This window comes from Drosophila persimilis, unplaced genomic scaffold, assembly GCF_003286085.1.
Source record: "Drosophila persimilis strain 14011-0111.01,24,50 unplaced genomic scaffold, DperRS2 tig00000002-arrow-pilon, whole genome shotgun sequence".
Lineage (NCBI taxonomy): Eukaryota > Metazoa > Arthropoda > Insecta > Diptera > Drosophilidae > Drosophila > Drosophila persimilis.
The window spans coordinates 13,574,450-13,599,588 of NW_020825289.1; the positions used below are offsets into that span (position 1 = coordinate 13,574,450).

Below are 25,139 nucleotides of genomic sequence, written 5' to 3' on the forward strand. Positions count from 1 at the left end.
CGCGTGCGCGCTCTCTCTCTTTCTCTCTCCCTCTCTCTCTCTCTTACTACTACCTCTCTCTCGTTCGCTCTTTGGAGTAACAGTCGCAGTGGTAGGCGTGGCATGCGGCTCTCTTTGCGCCCCAGCGGGGGCGTTCTGGTATGCGTGCGCTCGTGTGTGTGTGTGTGTTGGAGCAGGTGAGCAGATTGTCGGCCTGTTAGACAGGTTTGCAGACGCTAAATGCAGCCACTGGATGGCGCCAGGTATGCCAAAATGAAAGAAAACATAACAAATTTTGATTTTTCAAAGAAAATTTCCACCTCTTACAAAAATGTTTAAATATGAAAACCATACAGTATTTAAGTATATTTTCTTTTCATATCATCCCACTTGGAGAGTGCTCGCAGTATCTAAACAAATCATTGAATTAAATTATATTTGATTTCCCCACATCTTTTGGCGGCCCCCACAATCCGTTGGATGTGCCACAGTTTCGATTTGAACCGAAAAACCCGCAAACAGCAGAAGAAACAGACAAAATTACAGGTTCAACAATCAATTTAATAATTGAGACCTTTGCATTTAATCAACATTATTTAAAACGTCAAAATATTTGCACTTTCCATGGGTAGCCAGGCCCTGCCCCCTCTGCCACCTCTGTCCGGCATATTTGCATATAAATGTCACAGAGAGGAGAGAAGTCTCCGCACCGAAAATCCCGAAACCCGAATATGGGGGGCGACAGGCCACGCCTCAATACGGGGCCCTAGACCTAGACAAAAGGCAGAAATGACAGTAAAAACGGCGAGTAAGCAACCCTCCCCAACCCCCGGAGCGACGGGCTTAGTGGGAAAATTGATGGTATTGGTTTGGCTTCAACACCACCAAACGCACACCGACACCAGGAACCGGTAACGCAACAGACGATTGGCGGCTACGAGCATCAGAACAGCAGCCGTCCCGCTCCGGCGCACGTCTAAGCCGAGCCGCTGTGTTGTTTCGCTCGCACACTACAACCACAGGGCGACAAAGCGACAGCGCAAACAAGTCGGGCTCGGCTCGAACAGCGCGCAATCGCGCCGCGGAGGCCTTACTTTGTTCGGAACTTTGTTGGAGGGCAGTTCGTCGTCGGTCGTCGTCCGTTGCTGCAACCTGCTGCTGTCGTTGCTGTCGTTGCTGTCGTTTCCGTCGTCGTCGTAGTCTTTAGCGTCGGATCTAAAAACCGTCTGCACCGAGCCGATCTGAGAAGTGTTCCGATCCGATTCGTCGCGCTGCCGTCGATTGTGATTTGATTTGAGTTGATTTGCTTTGCTTTGCTTTGGATTTGAGTTTGAATTCGAAATGCGGCCGTCGCTGTAATCGGGAATACTGAGTGTTAAATCAAAAGCCAGTGCTGAATGAATGCACAGCCCGAAATGATACACAAGCTTCCTCCCCCCATTCATGACCAGTGTGAAAAGTAATCAAAGATATATATAGAGAGAGAGATCAAGAAAAAGAGAGTGCAAAATAGAGTTAAAGTGCTAAAGAAAAGCGGATTGCTACCTCGCAGCTGGAAAAGGATTTACGCGCTCAAAAGTTTAAGAAACAACAACGAACTGAACAGCAATTAAAACTTTGTTTACGTGTAATTAAATTAATCAATCAATCACACACACACACACACACACATATATATCAACCAATACACACCCATTATCGAGTGTCTAAGATTTCGATTGAAGCCTTGATCGTTCTCAGATTGTATCGAATTTCCTTACCGCGGGTCCAGCCACCAGAAAAGCCTTCAAAATTCTTGATAAAGTGGCCTCAATAGGCGCCAACACGCTCAATTTTACGGACCTAGGGAGCCCCTACGAGGGGCCTCCCAGCACCCCCCAGTCGGGCATGGACGCCCCCGATGCCCCCCACACGCCCAAATACATGGACGGTGGCAACACCGCGGCCAGCGTCACGCCCGGCGTCAACATACCCGGAAAGTCAGCCTTCGTCGAGCTCCAGCAACATGCCGCCGCCGGGTGAGTTTTCAAGGATCGGACTCCATTTGGGGGCTACGCCATTGTCAGGGAGCTTATCGGAAGCCGAAAGATCTCTTGGGCTTATGTCAAAGAATTGCCCAAAACTCAGTGCAGCATCGAGCCTTTGACTGACTGCCACTCAAAAGACTTGCAACAGACTCTTGCCACATTTCAGTTATCCGAATTCGATCTAATTTGTGTATCATGCACCAACCACACCCTGAAAGGAAACAGCAAAGTTGGGAGTTAGGGCGTTCCCTGGTTAGGCAAATTTACTTCAGATAAAACCTATAATTTTAATTGCTAGAAGTGGAGGTATGATAAAGATAAAGGTGTTTTAGAATGGAAATGACATGCATTTTGATGGGAATAAAGTATTTACTATTTTGCATTTTCCTATCAGACTTTTTCTGTATATTTGAGAGCATATACTGGAAATGCCTAGGAAGGGTAAGAAATAAACTAGCTATGTATTTTGAGTACAAGAACCATTAACAGAAGAAGATTTATTGGAAGAGACGAGAAGGGTTCTTTATAGATATGGTATTTATGCTATCATTCTAAATTCCTTTGAAGTTTGTTTAAAAACATTTGAAGAGAATCATTAAATAGCTAAATGCTGCCATATTCCATAATTTATAAATATTTTCTGCCTTCCGCCTTGACTATATTATTTGTGGAGTCTATGAAAGCTTTGCAGTTTAATGAATAGGATGTTGAGGGATCGATCCCTTTTAGAGGTCTCGGCATTATTAGTTTTGATTAAGAAAATCTCTTCAGTTGCACTTTCCGGCGTGCAGTCCATGCTGGTGCCTCGCGACTCGAACGGAAGCCAAAAATAAATTCAATTAAGTTCAGTTGAATCTACTCCCGGCTCTGGCAGTCCATGTGCTAAATAAAGCATGTTTCCCGTAGGGTTCCCAACGCCATCATCATCGTCATAATCGAGGAGGGTAGATACATACATATGTATGTAGATACATATATGCAAGTTCAGTAATACTTTTTGGAGTACTGCCGCCAATTGTTTTTCCAACGCACGATTCGATTTTTCATTATACATATTTCATTGCATTCCCGGGTTTTTGCGGTTTCTTCCCTCCATGTTCTTCTGTCATTTCTCTGGCTCTGTGCGTGTTTAACTTCTGGGGTTTGGAATGCTTCGCTGGGCTTGGTCTCGGTCTCGGTCCCGGTACCGGTCCCGGTCCCCAGGAGCTCTATCTTCCAAGTAGCTGCCATGTTGTCCGTTGTTCCTGGTGCGTTGCGGTTTCAGTTGCGTTTCATTTGGCTTTTTGACCGGCTTCCGCTTCCGTGTTCCGCCGTCCGTGTTCCCGGGCCAAGAGAGCATTGAATATTTGATGCAATTCGTTAGGAACCCGAGCATAATGCATGGGAACTCGCTCAACTGTTCCAACCGCCGAGTGTTAACAAAATATTTACGACCAGTATAGGGAAAACTCCAACCGAAACTACAACCAAAACCCAAAACTCTGACACTTGTATTGATTTTTCTTTGATATATTTAACCGCATCAAGTTGGGGCTTTAGTTTTGTTTCGGTGTCGTTTTCCGTTTCTGTTTAAATGAAGTCATGGCAAAAGTTTGTGGTCTCCCTGTTCGGGCCTAATTTTTTGTTGTGAGAGAAAAAGTTTTCGTTTCGACGCTTTTTGCATTAAACATGAAACATTTTAGGCTACTGTTTTTCTGTTTAAGTTTTCGTGTGGTTCGTTGTCTGCGACGTTTGAATTTAATAGTGAAAAGTGTAGACAAAACACGCAAACTACATGGAAAAAATAGGGAAAATGGGAAACGTTGATGTGTCCCCGTACACGATTCATTCATCGAGAATATCCTCTGTAGTCGCCGTGTACTCTATTTTTACTCAACCATTTATTGATTTTCTTTTTCGACATTTTACTGGTCTTTCAGGTACGGCGGCATACGGAGCACCTACCAACACTTCGGTCCACAAGGAGGCCAGGACTCAGGATTCCCGAGTCCGCGCAGCGCCCTCGGCTACCCGTTCCCGCCCATGCATCAGAACTCCTACTCCGGCTATCACCTGGGCAGCTATGCCCCGCCCTGCTCCAGTCCGCCCAAGGATGGTAAGTGACCTCCTATCCTTCCATCCATCCATCCTCCCATCTCTTCTCTCCCTTAGCGCGTAATTTGAGGCCGCCTGCTGGGGCTCTTCTGTTGAGATCTTTGAGAGATCTCTTGGCAGCTTCCTCTTCTATTTTTTGGCGACACTTCAGCTCGAGAGCGCGACGCCTCTCGAGTGCCATTGTTGTCTTCTTTAGCGGGGTTTTTGTTTGCCCGTTGATCTCAAGATTGACTTGTCTCCATTCAGTCTCCCAAACTCACAAACTCTTTAGCGATTTCATTATTTTTACTTCTGTCCAGTTTCAATTGCTTGTTGGAAAACAGTCTAAAGATAGTTTTGGCAATCTTTGTTTTGGAGTCTCCAAAGATAAAAACAAGTGGTATATCCCAAAGGTTTATCATTTAATTGAATGTTTCATTAAATTTTTCTTGCTCGCGTTGCACGTTTCCTCTTTTATTTTATTTCAGCTTTTTCTTGCTTTATTTTTAGACCTTTTTCTGTTCGACTTTTTTTTTTTGGCAAATGTTGTTCCCAGTCTCAGTCTCTGGCATAATTGCGCGCTTGACTGTGACAATTTGTTGCTGTTTTCATTGTCATTTTGTTGAACAACTTTGTTGCTATTTCGATGCGTTTTGGTTGAGCAGTTTCCATTTTGTGAGTAAAAAGCAATTCACTTTTGTGGCTGCTGGGTGGCTGGCTGGCTGGCCATTGTGGCTGGAGACAAACAGCAACGCCAACGCCAACGCCAACGCCACAGTGGGTCCCAGCCTCAGTTCTAGCCTCAGGCCCAGACATTGTCACTCATACGCAACGTGGGCCCAATTAACCTTGAGGCTTCTCTGCTTGCACTTGAAGTTAGCTTCTGGCCTGGTCTGCCATAAGATCTGGGAAAGCAGCTGATCGTTATCTACGTGTCTATATGGCTATAACTATATTCTCCCTGGTGTTCCCTCTGATGATTCAGGAAAGTCCTACTACTCTCTGTCTCTCTCTCTCTCTCTCTCGCCTGCCAAACAGTTGTTTGTAATTATAATTGCAGTAATTAGGCTTTCGTTTGGCGTAATTAATTACACCATTCTTTGGCGTAGTTGCCTGATGGATGAATGTGTGGCAGAGAACCGTTGGCCAGGAGCCGGAGCCCGTGCCCGTGCCCGAGCCCGTCACTCACACAGATAGAGACACTACACGCACACTAGGGAGCCTGGGCCGGCGCTGAGTAATGGGCCATTGGGTGGTCGACAATGACAATGATTGCTGCCATCTCTGTTGCTCTGTTGCTCTGTTGCTCTGTTCCATTTTGTCATTAAGAGTGTGCAGCACGTGCTGGCTGCTCGGGCGCCAAATAAATTCGGCCTACACCAGCGCACAGATACACGGATAAACGTACAGAGGCCTGGCACACACCTGTAACCATATTTGGCATTTAATAATAGTTCGGCGGCACCGTGTGTGTTAGTTTTGAACAATTAGCAACGTCAACAGTTGGTGCAGCCGCCGCTCATTGAACTTGAGCTCTACGTATCGCCATCGCCATCACCATCATCATCGTATCATCGTAGAGCTGATGAGGCTGATGATGATGATTTATTCGTACCACAGCACTGCGGAGTGCTTTGAACTTTCAATTCTGCAATTAACTATAATTCGTTGACATTTACAAGTTACTTAACAAATCGATATAGGATTCAGAGCTACAGACATGAGTCTTTTGTATTGTTTTTTTTGTGATTTCTATGGGTTGCTGGCTGCAGGGGCAATTAATTCAGGTCCATAAATGTAACAGTTTCATGCATTCCATTCGACGGGGGAATTTCCTCATAAATATGCATATGGCGCACACAATATACACAAAAAAGGGTTAAGTGTTCTACTCCCCCCAGCATTCTGCAGCATTCTCCCGCTCCACCCAAGCCGGCAAGCCGCCCAGCCGCCAAGCCGCCCAGCCGCCAAGCCGCCGCTCCATTCTGGCCATAATTTCATAGCCTAATTATAAATTCATCATTGCAAAGTCGCTTGCCATTTACAGAGCCAGCCGACTGACGGTTTCCATTCCTTTGTTCGGTTCTTGCAGACTTTTCCATCTCGGACAAGTGCGAGGAGTCCGGCCTCCGGGTCAACGGCAAGGGGAAGAAGATGCGCAAGCCCCGCACCATCTACAGCTCGCTGCAGCTGCAGCAGCTCAACCGACGGTTCCAGCGCACCCAATACCTGGCCCTGCCCGAGCGGGCCGAGCTGGCGGCGAGTCTGGGCCTCACGCAAACGCAGGTGAGTCCAAATTTATAATCACATTAAGTTTCCGATAATCAATATTCAATCAGTTATTAGTATCGGCGTCATTCTGCTGAATAATATCCCCTTTCTTAGTCAAAGAAAACTTATTGAAGTGCACTTTGAGTTGATTCTCGGCACAACAAATTAATTAAGTTGTAAATCATTTTGTTGAAGGATACATACATATGTATGTCCCCCCTGGGTCATTCTATTCTGTAAATGAGTTGATTCTTTATTACAAGTTTCCCCAAATCGGCCACAAACTTTAAATGCTGTTCTGAATCGAAATTGAAAGAGCATAGAACGGCAGTAGAATTTCACTTTATTCACCATTTAGTAATACCTATCATATTATTTTGAAAAGAGCTTATATTTTGCCCATCCTACAATCCTTCGATAATGGATCTACATATTGTAGATACCTCGCACAATTCCCCTGGCTGTGGCAGCAATCCTTTTAGCCACTATCTCCGCAGGGCTCGCAGTTGGTTAGCATTTTTCAAATTGAATTGTTGACGTGCCTCTAATGTTGACTGACAAACGAGCAAAGACACCAGCCGCAGAGACAACGGTGCAACAATAGCAACAGCGCTTGCCTCCTACGCCTGTGACCCTCTCACTTGACAGCAGACACACACGCACACACACACACACACACACACACACAGATACTCACACAGATACACTCATCCAACATGCAATGTGATGTGCATATTGTACGTGGATGCATTTGTAATACTTACGAGTATTATGCTATTTCCATTTTGCTGCTCCTCCACGTGTGTCAATGTCAATTCTATGAAAAGTTGTTCTGTGGCTGCTTCTGCTGCTGCTGCTGCCCCTTGTTCTCCAGCATTGTCACAGACAACACCCACCCAAGTCCAATCCCCAGCCCCAATGTACTCCCCCGGGCCCCACTTTTCATTGCTTTTGTTTAATAGTTTTTTCCCATTCGAGCAAGAACAATTCGCACATAAAAACTATGCTAAAGAAGAAGCTAAGGGGAACAAAAAGCTGTGAATGGGTCTCGTTTTTAGAGAAATTTATTGATAGTGGGCGTGGGCTTCCTAATTGAATTAGTGTGCCACAAAAGTTCATGTGCCCAGCCACAGACCGGAGCAGTGGCAGTGCCACAGAGAGAGAGAGAGATAGAGAGAGGGAGAGCGCGCTATGTGGCACCAGAGGGAGAGCCAGAATAATGTTGTAAAGAAAAACTTGTAAAACAAGTTGAAGACGAAGACCCTGTGCCATATCTATGTATGTGTGTGTGTGCTGGGGTGTATCTGTGTTGGTTGCGTGGGTGTTGCTCCAGCCGCAAGTTGTTTATCAAGATACATATTTGAATATCTGACAAGAGGCAGAGGCAGGGGCAGTGGCAGTGGCAGGGGCAGGGGCACGAGCAGGGACAGAAGTAGGGGCAGTCAGTCAGTCTAGAACGGGCGTGCCACACGGCGGCTGTGTAATAAATTCTGCTCCAGAGCCCCCCTTCTACAGCTTGAGTCACCCCCAGAAATGGTCTATAGATACTATATATGTACGTGTATAGCGAGAGGAAAGACGCTGATTTCCCCGAAAGCTGAGACTGTGGCAGCTGTCAATCGAGGCAACTAAACAAATAGCCACGCCCCTAGCGCCTGCAGCGACACAATCAATTTCGGTCTATCTTGGCCTGGCCTTTAAGGGGTTAAGCAGTTGGCCAAAAGCATAAATTTATGACTGCACTTTAGGGTGCTACCAACTTGAGCTACACAGTGCGAAAGATAAGGGGTACATTGGAGCTAAAATATTCCTTTGATATTTGGAAAGTTGTCACACTTACACCGGCCATTAGCCACTTGGAATGGATCTCATTTTCTCTCAGTGTGGCCGTAGGACCCTCTCGGCCGGGTTTTGGCTGCTTTCGCTTTCCGCAAGGAACACAACTTTTGGGCCGCGTGTTAATTAAAACCGCCCTCGCCATTTGAAGTGGCGGAAGTTTTTTATTGATTTGCCCGGGACCAAGAGCCAGGCCAGGCCAAGCCAAAGACCAGCAGCAGGACCTGGAGTAGGAGGCAGGAGCGGCAGCCGAAGCCGGACCCGGCCACGTGGAGTCGGACAGAGGCTAGTCGCACTCGCCGGGCCCACCACGCCAATGTTTGAGACGTGCAAACAGACCATTGTGCTTGGCCCAAAAGATTTATGCGTTACACAAACAGCAAACAGTTAGCGGACTGCAGCCTTAGCTTAATGGCCTTCAGCCACACGGCCAGAGGGGGGTGCAGCGGCTCAGGGGCGGGGGGGGGGGGGGGGGGGGGGGGGGGGGGGGGGGGAAGTTTTTGTTTTCGCGGGGCGTGTTATACAATTCGGTTTTTGTGGCCCGACAGCAGCTTGTCCGGCCTGGAGCCCGGCTCAAGAGACACGTTCTAACACCTGCCAACAACCAGCAACAGCCAGAAGCAACAAAAGCTGGTCTATATAAATATATACTACATATATAGCATATATGTATGTAGAATATTATTATAGTATGTTAATATTACCGCTAAAAAAACTGTGGCACATTGCTTGCTGTTTTACAGCTTTTTTTATAATTATGGTAATTTTATTATGATTTTTTGCTGTTTCTGCTGCTGCTGCTGTATCTTCAGCCACAAAAAACTCGTTTCCAGTTGCATCTTTCACTCGGCCACTTGCTGTTCGTTTGATTTGAAAGTGCATCCGGTGACTGTTAATGAGCGGCGGACCCCCAGACCCCCAGACCACCAGACCCCTGAATATCTCCTCTATGCTCGTGAATAGGTACCCAACTATAAAAAAAAACACACACACAGATTGAGCAAATTATTAAGTTTCAATTAGAGCAATATCTTGGCTACTGTTTGCTTCCAGCTCTCCCTCCCCCTCTCCTGCCTGTTGCCACTTCGCCTAATTGAATAATTACATAGAACGGCTCAAAAACGATTGCCAAAAAGTTTTCAATACCCCCCAAAAAAAATAAAAATAAACAAACTGCAAGCTCAAATCTGACAGCGCGAGACAAAAGTGTATGTACAGATACAGATCCCCTTCGACAGGCACCGCTCCTCTGATCTCCATTCCCCCAAAAAGCACAAACAGAAAAAAAAGAAAACCAAAAAATATAAAGAATATAAAGAGGGGTTAACTGAAATAAAAAGAATACAAAAATACTTTTAAACTGCGTGTTTATGAGCTCATATCGGCACATTTTGATCTGGTTCCCCGGCTGCAGCTCCGATCCTCTCGAGGAGGGCGCAACAGCCAGAGAAACAGCCACGAAATATTTGTAGGAGGCCACGGCCACGCTGGCTGAAAACAAAGGATTTGGCAGACGAACTGCCAAAACGGCGCTTGTGGGAGCAAAAGGGAACACCATCCCAGCCCAGCAACAAAATGTTGGTAGTGCAATTGCTGAAAGATAGCTGGTGATATAGCAGCTATAATCTGGCATATTTCCAAAGATCTGGCCATTCTTAAGCTTGAAGATATCCAAGTACACCCCTAGCTAACTTCTACTTGTACCAACTTTTTGCGTTGGGCGCCAGCCTCTGCCGTGGTCTGTCTTCAAAAATCAACAACGCCTGCTTTATGCGCTCGTCTGCAGCTGTCTGTGTGTGTGTGTGTGTGTGTGTGTGGGGGGTTGCCGTTGCGATAGCAGTTTTGCGAATCTTTGGGCTTTCGCTGCTGCACGCAGACGCAGACGTCGCCCCAGCCGCAGCCACAGACGCATCGCCCACGGTGCACACCTTCGGTTTGTTGCTTGCCCCGGCTGCTGCGATAAGTCTGCTCCACCCCTAACGTGCAACGTCGTGGCCCATGCTCTGGAACCTCTCAAAGGTCATGGACTCCAAAATAAGAAAGAGAAACCCACAAACAAAAAAATATACAAAAAAAAATGATATTTCGCTGGAATTTCAGGCCAAATAAAATACTTGTAACGAAATTAAAATTAATTTCCACATCAGCAACAGCAACAAAGAGCAGAGTCAGCGGGAGAGGGGGCGGGAAAAAATAGAGAGAAAAAAAAACTAGCACAACTTGATTTAAATAATACAAGTGTCTAGTTAGTATCAACGACTAAGCGAGAAAAAATGAAAAACTGGCTGACCGCATTTAAATGCTCAGCCACAGAGCCGCAGCCGCTGCCCCCGACCGTGCCCGTGCCCCAGCCCCTGCCCATATCCCAAGCGTCGCTGCTCACGTTCGTTTATGCTGGGGCAGGGGGCTGAAGCAGAGGCAGAGGCACATCGTATATCAGTGATTGCCTGATTTACGCGAGCAATGTCAATTAAATTATGGCACATAATACAATGTAACTTAGTGGAGGCAGCAGCCACACTCACGTCTTAATCGCACGCACATTGCAGCAGCAACAACAGCAACAACGAAACCAGCAACATCGGTGCCCCACCAGCAGCAGCAGCAGCAGCAGCAACAGCAACAGCAGCGGCAACATCGCGCCGCTTCCTTGCCTCCCTATGTCGAAATTTTTGCACCGCCAGCTCTCGTAACAGGAACTTTGAATTAAGTTTGATCAATGCTGATGCTGGTACTACAACAGCGGCAGTGGCAGAGGCAGAGGCAGCTCGGTGGCAGCAGCAGCAGCAGCAGCGACAGCGACGCGACAACAAACAAGTTGCCATTAACAATGATGCATGGCTCGAGAGACAGGCATGGGGCTCGTTTCTCAATTTCTCACCAGGCCTTCTCTCTTCCTCTCTTTCTTTCTCTGTTTCTCTGACCGCATTTGCATTTTGAGGAGAGCTCAATCTAATGCCTGTCAAAAAATACAAGTATTGGGGGATACATGAGAGACAAAAATATATATATATTCATGTGGTATATGTGGGGACTCATAACTAAATATATAGATATCTGGAAACTGGCATAGACTTATATACAGATACATAGATATGGGAATACAGTAGTTGGAGATACTCATAGACTTACAGATGCGCTTAGAAATGGGCATAGATAGATAGACGTTTGAGTGCTTACGTGCTGTCTGCACCATCTTGATTAGAGTTGACATAATTCGCTGTCACAGGTAGAGATCAAACACACACAGAGACAGAAATTGACCCACAAAGCGTGCCAAAATGCACAGAAATGAAAGAGAAAACCCAAATGGAAATGGCTGGGGGATACGAGAATAACATCTCCGGGCCAGACCCCATCCGATGACCGTTTATAGCTTCCTCTAGCCATTAGCATTTGACCATCAACTCCATTCTCCACAGAGCCCATCAAGTTGCCACACAACTTGTGGATCGGATCGGATCCCTGCTGCTGTAAGCAAGTTTTGCGTTTCATTCACAATATTTTTGCAGCTTTCAAAACGTCCAAACTGGTCGCAGTCACAGCATCAGCACAGCCAGCCCCATCCGTCAGCGATTCGATCAAAATCATTGCGTACAGAAATGCTCAGGAAATTACAAAATTGGTATTGGGGTACGGGTAGCGAGGCGGAGTAGGAGCCAGCAGGCTAGTGAGTGTTATTAGCCTGGTCAAGTGAGAGTATTCAAATAAATAACATTTTATGATTATTGCGCATAGCTGGAGTGCCAGTGGCCCAGTGGCCACGGCGACACGGCGGCTCTATTGGCCAACAATACTTGGGGCTTGAGTGGGCCAAGACCCGGCCAGGCTGGGTTAATTACGGTCTCATTTCGTTGACACACCGCGGAAAGGTAGATGTAGACCCAACCCGACCACACTACACACCAGCCCCAAGGATGCCCCTCTGGTCTGAAGATTTCTCCGATGCGATAATAATAATAATTATTATTTTATTACCGAGACTGCGACTCCGTCATCAGGCTGAACCTCAACTGGTTTCTGGTGCGGTTTCTGAACAGATACATCCGATGACGACGATGATTATGACGATGATAGGATAGCCCCGCTCTAGTGGGTGGTTGGTACCCGGTACCCGTCTCATATTATAAGTGGTTCTCAAATTTGCAAATATCGAACGGGCCGAGAGCCACCCCGTTCGCTGCACTTGCTGGCCTTGTAACGGCGCTGCCAATTAGCCGGGCTCGAATATCCTTTCGGGCACCCGGCAACCAGGGCCTTGTACTCTGACACCAATTAATGCGGGATTTGTCTGGAGATAGTTTCGCAGGGGGAGGGCGGGTGCAAAGGGCAGATCGGTCCGGAGTTTCCTTGGAGGTTTTCCCCCCCACAACGACAGCAACAATAGCAGACAACCAACTTTTAACGCTTGGTTAACTCTCGGGTCTGTCGCTGTTTTTTTCCACTCTTTTGTTGTTTTCCAGCATTATCATGATCTCGGCTGTGAAAATGCATAGGAAAATGCTGTGTGTAAGCGACAAATAATAGTCAGTTGACCATGATTTCATTTTGCTGACTCGAACCGAGACTGGCTACAGAAAAAAGACAAATAATATTTAAATTACAATCCCCGAACCCCAACAAAAACCAAAACCAAAACGAAACGAAACGAAGCCCCTTGAAAAGAATGCGCTTATATAAATTGCACAATTAACCGCCACACTTTTTTGTTAGCGTTTTTCCTCCTAGTTTTGTTTTGTCATTATCTGAACGATGGGATCTGACCACAAAAATTATTTTTACATAGTCGAGAGGGTCGGTGGTCGGCGGTCGGCGGTCGCTTGGGTCTTCACTTAATTTCACCTACATCAGATGGATCGGGATCTGGTCGATGGGGGCCCAGGCCCAGGCCCAGGCCCAGCCATGTGGAAAATGTGTTCCTTCAATTGCCCTTTGATGGGACCTCTTCATGGGCAATGGTCATAATTGGGAGCATCTAATGGAGGTCGGGTAATTGAAAGTGCAGCGAGTTCCAGGGGAGTTCCTGGAGTCGTAGTTCCAGCGGCTAGGGCTGGCTACCTTTCCCAAGCTCTGATCCGCGACCGGTACTTCCCATACAACACGTGATATCGACTCTCAGGCATTTGATATTCTTTTTTCTGCTTTAAGCAGAATCGCATAAATATTAAACAAGTTTCGGGGTTTTCCCCTGGCTGCCCCTGCCACCGGGCCGCAGCTGCAGCTAGCGGAAATCTTTTACGGCTTGGCCAAAAAAAGTTAGTCGATCTCTGCCCCTCCCTGCGGCCATCAAAACCCAATGACATAACTAGACAAAGTGCACAACCGATTTTTACTGTCACTTGCTACAAAGCCAAAAAACTAAATTAAAATATGACTAATATTTTGCAGTGACTGTGAAAAGCGCTTAAGACATACACTGAAAGTACAGCAGCCACAGCAGCGCTGACTAACCCAAGTCTTGCCTCAAAAACAGTCCAGCTTTTTGGGGGAATGAGGCTTGGGATACTCTCGGAAATGTGTGATGGCTGTGGTACTCGATATACTAATCATTCTGTGGCTGTTCTGACAGCTTGGAAGCCCTTCATTGTCTGCCGTGCAACGTTCTGGTGAAAGCGGTAGTACCCTCTACAAGGGTATATTCAGCTGTACGAGGAGTACACGTATATACATAGTATGTTTATACTTATTTTCGTACACGCCCCTCCGTGCGCCCCTTGGGCAACTACTACATACTTGAAATTGCACTTGTTGTTGCCGTTGCCGTTGTCGTTGTCGTTGTCGTCATGAGTCGCCGTTGTTGTGTTGTATCTGTATCTGCTAGAATCTCACCTTGACAACGTCTGATCAAATGCTGCCGCCGATTTATTGTTGAACAATTTTCGTACGTCAGCTGCTGCTGCTGCTGCTGCTGCTGTTGTATCACTTATTTTGTTTTTGTTTTTGTTTTCATCATAACTTTTCTGCCGCTGCAGTGGCTGATGGATTACAAAACTTGAACTGAGTCAGTGTTTCAGCCGCGGAGCAGCACCGAATTAGAATTACAAAATTTCAAGGCTTTGCAGGTGAATCAAAAATGCGAAAATCTCTGTCTCAGCCCGAGTCGCATTCGCATTCGCATTCGCAGTCGAAGTCTCAGCCCGAGTCGCATTCACAATCGCATTCACATTGCATGCCAGTCAGTCAGAAAACAAAAAAAAAAACTTTAAACGCTGCTTTGGGGCGTTTTTTCAGTTTTTATACCCTCGGTACTCGAAGGGTAGAAGGGGTATACTGTATTCGGAGACCACCTAGTGTCTATCTGTATATAAATACAGATAATCCTGGTAGTCAACGAATTGACATTCACCAGCTCCCCGGATAGTTCGCTTCTATTGGATCTCCTTCCGCAGTGTGGACCTTATGATTAGCGGGTATCTTTTAGTCGGAATACCAATTGCTAGTTTCAGTTTTCAGCCTGTCCGCTGGCTGCCGTTGTTCGGGTTTGTTTCAATAGTTCACAGCGCGCTGTGTTAGCTGAACATGGGAACAGTTTCCGGATTTGACAACGACAATTTGTTGCACAATTGCTGGCCGAGAACAAGCAAAAACAAACGCTTTAAGAAGTCCGAGTCCGAATCCGATGCCGATGCCGATGCCGGGATCGAGGCTTGTCAATAGCTTCAGGCCGGATGAGCGTCATCTCAGCCCATTCTCATAGGTTCCCTCCTCCCTTCTACCTCCTGTCAGCCCGAACCACCTCGACCAGGCCTCTTTAATTGTTTCTGTGAATACGCATGCTGGAAATGGCAAATCGAGGCATTTCTCTCTGGCCTGCTAAGCACTAATTGAGTTAGTATAATGCTCGATTTGTCCTTGGCTGTGGCTAACTTTGGCAGTTGGCATGCGGCTGCACTTGTCGCTTGTTTTAGCCAGAATCTCAGCTGAGTTGAGGTCTGCCCAGGCCCCAGTCTCCCTCTCTCTCCCTCTCTGCCTCAGGATCCGTTACCAATCTCAACCGGCTAACAACATAATTAATATGATTTTAATTTGAGCTCATCTCAAAAACTTGACTGAAAGCTGGTGAAATGCGGCGCTCAGCGATTGAGCAATCATCGCACAGAACTGGCTCTACAGACAATGTCTATATAGAAATTAGATCAATATCTTTATTTATATACCTATAGTATATATCGATGGCTGCAGAAATCGCTTGGCTCCTCGTTGGCGTTTCTCATTAACAGCAACGCTGGCCAGCGATCGCATCGCGATGCCTTCTTTCCAGTCCAGTCCAGTCCAGTCCAATCCAAGAGCAAGACCAAGACCAAGTCTGAGCATCCAGCGCTACGTTAATTGCTATTAGAGTGGCTATAGAATGGGAAGGGGGATATGGTGGGGACGTGGATCTTCTTATATAAACATCAGCTGCTATTCCAGTGGCAGTGGCAGTGGCAGTGGCAGTGGCTGTTGCCGGTTGCCTTTTAGCCATCGTCTGGCCTTGCTTAATTGCATATTTATTGTTTATTAAGCAGAGTTTTTCCACCGCCGGCGGAGCATCATAACTGGCCAACTCTTCAGTACACCCTCCCGACTCTGTTGCCAATCTACCATCTACCATCTCCTGCTTTTCCCTCATCCCATTCACTTTTTTACGCACTGCCTATATATGCATAAATTAATGAATCTAGCCAAGATCTCTGCCAGCTTCATTCATGGCATTGGCGACTCTATCTATGTACTCCGCTTGCCCCTTTCCCCTTTCCCCTTTCCGCTTGCCGCTTTCCACTGACTTCATTGATAAAGATCAATGGCATAGCTGGGACATGGCTGCATGCTGCCCCCGGGGGAATAGCTCGCAGAGAGCACTGGCTGTGACCCAAAAATGGTCATCAGAATCAGACGGCATACTTTGGCTCTCCAATGAGCACCACTGAGCCCCACTGAGCCCCAGTGAACTTTCGCTATGCAGGAATCCATATAAACCCATACAAATGAGCCATTAATTTGTTTGAGCAGCTAGGGCTGGGATGGTGTACGGTAGCTGCCCCACGTGCGTGCCGCCACAAACGAGCGCCTGCCACAAGTCCCGCGGGGTCAAAGCTGCAGCCTATCCACGTGTTTCAACTTTGAACGAAGCTGCTGCTGCTGCTGATGATGATGCTGCCGCATCGATTTGCTTTCAATTTGTTTGGCGGCGACTCGGTCCAAGCCAGCCCGGGCCTGAAGTGGAGTCGACCGGACCGGATCGGACTGCACTCGGGGCTCGGGCAGTGTTAACGTGCGTTCATTTCGAGCTGGAGTTGGAGTCGGGGCTCTAGCTCAAGCTGTAGCTGGAGCTTGGAGCTTGGAGCTGGGTAGCAGATTCAAGGCGTTGTTGCGTTGTTGGCCTTGAAGCCTTTGAGCGTTTTTTGTCGAAACTCTGTTGCGGCTGCCGCTGCCTGCCGCTTTCCTTTCTACCGTTTTTTCTTAAGGTTTTTTTTGTTTTGGGAAGGCGTTGCCCAAAACAGCCCGCAACGATTTTATTTGGAAATCACTTTGGTTGCACCTCTCTGGACGTGGCCAGGGCCCGGGCGAAGGTTTCTGTTTGCTCAGTTTGCTCTCCCTCATGCTGTCTCTTACTCCACTGATGTATCTCCCTCCCTCATTCGGCTCAGGCTGCTAACAAGAACGAAAGACTTAAGCAGCGAACTTGAGCTGACTTTTTAGCATGTGGCTTTGTCTTTAATGAGCTGAAAGTCGACGCTGAAGCTGAAGCTGACGCTAAAGTTGAGGCTGAGGCTGGAGCTTAGGTTGGGGCAGAGTGTGCGTGACACTTGACTCTAGGGCAGGTCCGAGCTGGGACAGGGACAGGGGCAGGGGCACACGGGAAACACAAAAACCTTTTCAAAAGAAAAGTTGTTTTTTTTTGTATTTTGTTCCTTTTTTTTAGTTTTTGCCACGACATGGCATTGTTGTATGTGTTTCGAAGTCATTGCCTGCCTCGAGGCGATTGTTGTTGCTGCTACTCGCTGCATTCAAAATTATAAACAAATTTCTGTTGTTGCTGCTGTTGCCGTACGCTCCACGTATAACAACAAACAATCGCATGCAATGAACAAATTTTCCAAGCACAATGAAAAACGCCACCGACAGCAGCCAACAGCCAGCAGCAGCCAGCAGCAGCAAAAGCAGCTACAATGAGGAGAGTTTATAATAACAATAATAAAATGAAAATGCTACGGCCGGCAAGTTGCGTAATCCGTCAACCATGGCAGTCAAAAGAGCATAGAGAGGGGGGGCCGGGCGGGGGAGGAAGCGAGACACAGACAGAGGCAAGTAGAAGAGGCAGCAACAGATACTGAGGAAGACACAGCTTGTTTATATGGCATGGAGGATGAAAGGGGTGGCAGCTGGGCTGAGATCTACTTGGGTCCCATTTTGGGGGCCTTTCAGCACACGCAACAATTGCTGTTGTTGCAGCAGCAACAGCAACAGCACCGGTACCGGCAATCTAAAATTTGCAATCGTTTTGCTCCAAAGATATATATACTTTAAATGCGTTTTTTTCTGTTTATTTGGTTGGCTTTTACTTTTTTTCGGTGCCTGTTGAGCGATAAAAATCAGGCATAAACATGAGTTAACCAAAAATCAAAAGTGCCACGCGGCTGCTGCTGCTTTTATGAATGACTGACTGAGTGACTGACCGACTGACGGACCGCGGATCGCGGACGACGGACGGCAGACGACGAGTGAGTTATACTGCCCGAAAGCACTTGTTGCGCCAACAAACTTGTATGGGCAGCTTCAACAACTACCAAACAAAATTCAACAACTACAATAACAGCAGTTTAAACACGAACAAAGACTGTAGTTTCAACAACAAATGCCAGAAAAGAGCAGTTTCAACAACAGAAAAAAATTACAACAATAGCTACAACTAGATTTGAAACAACAGAAACAAGAACAAAAGTTTCAACAACAAGAAATGCAACTCCAAAGGCACCAACAACAATAAAAACAACTACAACAGCACTTGCACCAGCAACAACAACGCTACCTGCCATCACCGGCTATTGACGAACAACTTCAGCGACAAGATCATAAATCAAAATTTGTATTTTATTTTCGCGCAGACCCAACTCCCTCACTCTCTCCCTCTCCCCCTCACTTCCTCTCGCACACACGCTCTATCTGTTTTTTTTTTAATTTTTATGAATTTCGTGATTTTTTCATAGCTTTTTTTCTGCATAAATTAAAAATTGCCGCGCGAGTTGCGCGCGTTTTGCTGGCGATTGCAGTGCGATTACAACCGTTTGGCCAGCTGGCGCGTGCTGGAAGCGTCTCAGAGGAAAGTTGTTGGCCATTAAAGTTAATAGAGAGGCAGGTGGAGAGCAGGTAGAGCCAGAAGTTAAACGAAAGTGATCGCGGGCTGTGATCATCTAACACATCAAACGTGGGGCGTGAGCGGGATGCAACTTTCAGGTCCGGAAAGAAGTTAAATCTGCTACAATTGGCGCCTGCTGATCGGGCATCGATAATCGGTGAATCGGAGCTTCCACTAATCCACCTGCGGCCCATTAATCAACGGCTAAGACAATGCCCATGGCTCTGGCCGGGCCGTAATTCAAAGCTGCCGCTGAAAGAAGCCGCCGAAAATTGTTTTTCATGTTAACCGCTTTGGCCAGCAAATTGAAATTTCTCGCACCAAAAATGTGCAGCAAAAATGCTAAAATCTTGTTGCACGGAATTTATGAATGAAAACCAAGGCAGCAGCAGGGCCAGTAGCAACAGCAGCAACAACAGCAACAGCAACAGCAACAGCGGGGGCAACATCAGCAAACATAACAAGCAACAAGCTGAGAACAATGAGGGGAAAACTCTGTTTGGTGGCCATAAATTTGTGGCAACAAAACTGAGACCATTTCATGCCTCGCCATTTGCTCTTGCCACTGCTGTGTTTGTTGCCTTTGTTGTTGCTGCCGCAGCTGCTGTGTTGTCGCTCGCCAGGAAAAGCTATAAACATTTTTGTTGCTTTTTAGCCAGACATCCACCGCGGGTCGCAGTGGAAATGCATTTGCTTGAGCAAGCCATCAAGAAGGAACCACAGATACTCTAGAATGTCGGAAAATACTAAAGGAAGATGGACTCTTACGTGGATATTCAAATCTCAGCTTGGGTCAAAGGTGTGCAGAGATCCGCAACACTCGTATCTGAAGACCATCCAGTGGCTTCACCATCCGAAGCTACCCTTTTCCTGCCAGAGAGTATCGGACATTATCCCATGGCTTATTTTTGGGGCGTTGAGGCTGTCATTAAGCCCAGGCATCCGTGTCCAAGGCCCTGTCCAGGGCTTTCTTCGCCGTTTGCTTAGTGCAAATAAAGCCGTACGTTTTTCGGCAGTGGGAGGAGTTCCCCCATATTTATGGTTTGGCAAGGGGCGTGCAGCTCGTTGGGCGGTGATTTATCAGGGAAAAGCTGTGAAATGTTTCCTAGGAATATGAAAACCTTTTCGCCCGGCTCTCCCACACAAATCAATCGATGGCCGAATGGAGGCCAGATGAAGTTATTAGAGTTTTCTGGGCAATTGGCTTATCGGTTTCCCACGTTTTAAATGCTCAACTGTCAAATGAATTAGAGTCGGTCTCGAGAGGGGCGGAGTGCCTGGGGTTGGGGACACATTTGGCAATGCCCGACGAAACCAGTTAACAGCCACGCAGGTGTCTCCCTCTCGCTCTCCCTCCCCCCTCTCTCTCTCTGTTTCTATCTGTATCTTTTGTGAGTAAGTTTTATCGCTCGAACGGCAAGTGTTCACAATTAGAAAGCCCACAACAGTCAGCGGCAGTGGCAGCAGCCCCAAGTGGTGTCCACTCTTCGCCTTGCCCCAGCATCATCTGTGCTCCATCATCATCATCATCATTATCATCATCATCGTCGTCGTCGTCATTGTGATCGTCATCGTATTTTACAGTCCACTTCCACTTGGCTGGAACTGTGGCTGAAACACTGGCTGAAGGAGAAGCGCGTTCCCGTCGTCATAAAACTCATCTGTAATCTGCCTCCAATTCGAGGTCCGACTCTGTCTCGGGCTGGAGCTCCGAGTCGGACTCTTGGCTAGCCAGCCATCAATTCTGCGTTTGACTGCATAAATTATATGGCAAGTGACATATTGCGGAAGTGATCAAGCAAGTGTCTGACCATCTGACCAGCCGCTCGAAGTGGGTTAAAAGGATAATGCCACAGAGACGACTTCGATCTGTTGTCTGCTGCTGCTGCTGCTGCTGCTGCTGCTGCTGCTGCTGTTGCTGCTGCTGCTGCTGTTGTGGCTGCCTCAAGTTGACACAGTGACATGCTAATTTCTTGCTGCTTTTTGCCATATTTGTTCATATGAAAGTGGTACAAATTCAGAGAGAGAGAGAGAGAGAGACACAAGTACCCAGACGGTGGGACACCATAAGGCTGATTGACATTTGACAGACTGTCTGAGATCCCAAAGACACTTTTACTCTCATGCGAACTCTTCTTTCCCCCTCTCTATATTTTGCACTGCTTCGTTTTTCGCAGGGGAACTTGTTGAGTTGATATTTCATGTACGATTTCGTGTATATCTCGTTTATCTATCCATTTGTATTTATATAGATGTATTTTTTTGAGAGTTTGCTTAAGCTGACAATTGAGAGGCTGTTGGCCATTAGTTTTGACATTTGCTTAACTTCATTTTAGCGCAAAACGATGAACAGCAAACCAGAAATACATCATAAATAGACAGAAGTTGGTTTAATATGGAAACATTTGTGGGGATACTACAGTTTATTGTGCCCACAAGTACAAGCAGGTACAGTTTTTTGGGGACTGTTGCTGTAAGGAGAACCTCGACAATATTTGATCATTGAGCGCAGATTTTTCGCTTGGCCTCCCTTGCGTAACAGCTATAAAATATATCGTACGAGTTTCTGTGCAAAGGTACACACAGAAAGGTAACTTTTTTTTGTTTGTAGGCATAGTCTATTACCAAGTTTATGCCTTTATCTAAAACCAGCAGCGATCAAGGCTCTTCTTTGGCTTTCTTGTGGCATGTCTAGATCTGACTGTAGTTCAAGTGTTTTTCCAGTAATTGAAAATATCTCTAAATTTGTTTAACCCCCAGCCGAGACTCACAAAATGCTTCTCGCTTGATTGACCATTTAAATGAAATGGAAATGAAAATTTTACTTGTGGATTTCGGCTACCGTTCGACGTCAAGGCTGGCTACGGGAACGGGGCCGGGGCTGGGGTTGGGGTTGGGGCTGGGGCTGGGGATGCCAATGTCAATGATCCGACAATTGATTACCTCAGCCCCATCAGGCATCAGACAACAGCCAATTCTGGTAGCTATCGGCTAATTGAAATCGATGGCCCAGGCACAGATACAAATACAAGCACACGCTCATAGTGGAATGCACATAAAAGCCGAGTCTCCTCAAACTGTTTTTATGGGCAAAAAACCTAAAAAAAAAAAAACATGAGCCAAGTCAGTGAAATTTGCCAAACGCTGAAAAAAAGCTGAGCTTGGAGCGGCGCTACAAAAATCCAACCAACCGCGAAGAACGACCTTGAGCAAGTCTGGCCTGGCAAGTTTATATAGCATAGATATAGATAGAGTAGATACGGATACGAGTACATGTGTATGGGGTATGGCACAGTGTGGACGGACGCCATGCAAGATTGCAGGCTGCAGATACAGTTAAGAGTGCGCATAAATAGCATTAGATACGCGTCGTTTTGGCCTGATGCCTGCATCTATATTTAAACACGCTCACTCGCAGATACTTCTACTTGAGTCACAGTCAGCTACAGATTCCGACTCAGGCAGAGCTTCACTGTGGGATATCTTGGGGCTGGCTTTCAAAAAAGTGAAGTGCTCCGGCAGCGACTCACAGCTCAGCGCACAATTAGTTCTACGAGCAGCTGGAGCTGAAGCTGAAGCTCGAAAATGAAAACTGAAAGTATCTGCGAGATACATTTTGGCTGCTGGCTCAAGTGCCTGCTTTGCATTTGCCCAACAAAGATACAAGTTTCTCAAATGATGAAATACACTCGATTAAGACATGTGTTAGACTCTCGTATCTCGTAGATACTTTTATGTGTGTCGCACGCTGCCAAAAACTATAGTTTATAGAGCCATTTTCCTGCCAGCTGCTTTTCACGACCATTCACTCTTAATTTTATATGAAAAGCTGTTTGAAAAGCAGCCATAAGCCACCTTCCCACATATGTATCTATCTATAGTTGTAGCTGTATCTTTGCCTGCATCTCTGTATGTCTCTGTATCTATTACTCCGGTTCTGCTCTGGCTAAGGATGCTGTCGATCCGCATTAGCTCAAACTACTAGGCATAGACAATTTCATTTGCATTTGCATTTATCGCTATTCACACGCCGATCAAATAAAGTGCGACTCATGCTGACTTCGACACTCACCATTCGGCGCCTAATTAGCGATGACTCTCTGGCCGTGCCTCATAATGATCAAGTGTTTTTCCCTGTTGCAGGTGAAAATCTGGTTCCAGAACCGCCGCTCCAAGTACAAAAAGATGATGAAGGCGGCCCAGGGTCCGGGCACCAACAGCGGCATGCCTCTGGGCGGAGGTGGACCCAATCCTGGTCAGCATAGTCCCAATCAAATGCACAGTGGTGAGTCGCCAGAACCCCCGAACACCTATCCCCATATCCAAAGGGAACCAGGAACTAAAGGATCTCCCATTGCATCTGTTCTTTCAGGCGGTAATAACGGCGGCGGCTCGAACAGCGGCTCCCCCTCACATTATCTACCTCCCGGACACAGTCCAACGCCATCGAGTACGCCCGTGTCCGAGCTATCACCTGGTAAGTGGGATCTGCTTGATGCCTCTACTCGGCTTCCACTTGGCTATATCCCTGTGTTTTTTCCTCCTTTCCCTCCCCTTAGAATTCCCCCCAACGGGTCTCAGTCCGCCAACGCAAGCACCGTGGGACCAGAAACCCCACTGGATCGACCACAAGCCGCCACCGCAAATGACGCCGCAGCCACCTCATCCAGCGGCGGCAGCGCCACATCCGCAGTCGCACCACCACAACCCGCCACCCCAAATGGGTGGCTACGTGCCCCAGTATTGGTATCAGCCCGAGACGAATCCATCATTACTAACGTGAGTTTAAGTCTTTAAAGTCACCCCTGACATCATCCTGGCATCCTGAAGAGACACTCTAGAACGAACCTAACCAACTCCTCTGTTACCTTTTCTGCTCTCTGCAATCCACAGCGTTTGGCCGGCGGTCTAACAGCATCCGAGCACGCTGCCCTCGGCTGCCTGGATGCAGCATCATCACCACCACCACCAGCAGCAGCAGCAGCACCAGTCGCATCTCCACCAATCCTGCCCAGACCTGGATATGCAGCAGCACCAGCTGCAACTAGGCCTCCAGCAGCATCGGCAGGACTATGCCAGCGGGCCGCTGGGTGGTGGCGTGGGCGGGGCAGTGCATCACACAATATCTTAGCCAATAACAAAACCATGATAGCAACCTGTAAAATATCCATGAAACTATTGACAAAACCCAACAAACGAAGAGAGGAAAACTTAAGAGCTAAAGCAAGAATTTTGTACATTTTAAAAATACTATAAATATGTTTACCAACGTGAATAAAGTCGTTCTAAACTTTAGTCTAGCTACTATCTAAAACACACAAACACAAAATCTATAAAAAAAAGAAACACAACTTAAAAAACATTCCTCAAGAGAAACACAAACAAAAACACAGAAGCAAGTATGAAACGTGTCCTTTAATTTTGTTTAATTTAGCAAATTAACTTATGTATAAACCTATCTATATATGAAACAAACAACAAAACATAAACTACATACTATATATAGTGAGCAAAAGCAACAAAATACAAAAGCATAAAAAAGTAAATCGTAAATAAAAATCAAATGAAATGAAAAAATCAGCTGTTGATCTTAAGAGTTTCTTTCGAAATATTTTGTTCTTGTGTAGAAAATTCGAAATAACGAGCAACAAAAATCAGTAAAATCAGATCTCAAATGCAAGAAGAATTCCCCTCGATTCTCTTAATAATTTTTGTTCGTAGTTTCGCAATCTTGTTTCTTTGACCCCACACAGCACTTGGAAGAGGACCCATGCCCATCCTTAGAGAAAAGAGTCGATTTCGTTCACTTAATGTGCAATAATAATATTACTTACCAAGTCTTGCCCCCTTTTCTCTTTTTTTCTGGTAATCTCGCACCCAAAAACTTATTGAATTGTATTTATTGTATTGTACATTTTTGTATAGACCCCAATTGAATCGCCAATCTAATCTTTTGGCAGATGAAAGATCTGCCATCTCTCCATCTCAATCGGAATGAAAATAAAAAAAATGGAAATGGGAATATGAATGCTCTTTCTTAAATGCGATTCGATTCGATTTTGAGCTTGCTGTAGCTGTAATTATGGATTAGTTTTAGTTTTAGTTGTAGTTTATGAACGGTAATTAGTACGTGTGTTTCACTCTAGTTTATTTAATTTATACCAACAGCAAAAACCAGAATTAATTCATAAATAATTGATAGTTTAACATTTAAAGTGCGTGCGTGTGTGTAGATAATGTATGCGTATGTGTGTATGTGTGCTTGTGAGTGTGTGTGATTGAATTGTAAACTATTAAATGATAAAGAAACAATAATTAAACAGTGAAATAAAACAAAACTACGTTTCAGAAAATACACAAAAAAAAAAACCCAAATTCATAGAAAAACTGAAAGGAACAAAAATATAAAAATCATGTGCTAGCATTTAATTAATTAGTTTTAATCTAGAAAATGGCAAAAAATAATGGTAAAGCCTAGCGATTCGTTTGCCCCTCCCGACCTCTATCCCCACTCCTTCCCTCTTAGTTTTAAGTAATTAAAGTAATTCTAAAATCCAATCAAACAAATGAAAATAAACCAGAAAAATCCAATAAAAAAATAAAGAAAATTTTAA

The 25,139-nt window shown here is 46.0% G+C and overlaps 1 protein-coding gene across 2 annotated transcripts; it reads left to right on the forward strand.

Moving 5' to 3' along the window:
- The first annotated feature begins 1,139 nt into the window (after positions 1-1,139).
- On the forward strand, positions 1,140-24,009 carry LOC6592290 (homeotic protein distal-less). Of its 2 annotated transcripts, XM_002018373.2 has the most exons (7): positions 1,140-1,997; positions 3,926-4,101; positions 6,172-6,365; positions 22,669-22,810; positions 22,898-23,002; positions 23,085-23,304; positions 23,419-24,009. In XM_002018373.2, the coding sequence occupies exons 1-7, from the start codon at positions 1,867-1,869 to the stop codon at positions 23,435-23,437; spliced, it is 987 nt and encodes a 328-aa protein (XP_002018409.1). In that variant the 5' UTR covers positions 1,140-1,866; the 3' UTR covers positions 23,438-24,009. The 2 variants fall into 2 exon arrangements, with proteins under 2 accessions (XP_002018409.1, XP_026841476.1); XM_026985675.1 differs by lacking the exon at positions 23,419-24,009 and having other exon boundaries at positions 22,669-23,002; positions 23,085-23,308.
- Positions 24,010-25,139: the final 1,130 nt, after the last annotated feature.

Coding starts and splice junctions, on each gene's coding strand:
- LOC6592290 (XM_026985675.1), top strand. CDS start 1,867: ATGGACGCCCCCGATGCCCCCCACACGCCCAAATACATGGACGGTGGC. Junction 6,366..22,668: donor TGGGCCTCACGCAAACGCAG/GTGAGTCCAAAT, acceptor TCCCTGTTGCAG/GTGAAAATCTGGTTCCAGAA. Junction 23,003..23,084: donor CGTGTCCGAGCTATCACCTG/GTAAGTGGGATC, acceptor CCCTCCCCTTAG/AATTCCCCCCAACGGGTCTC.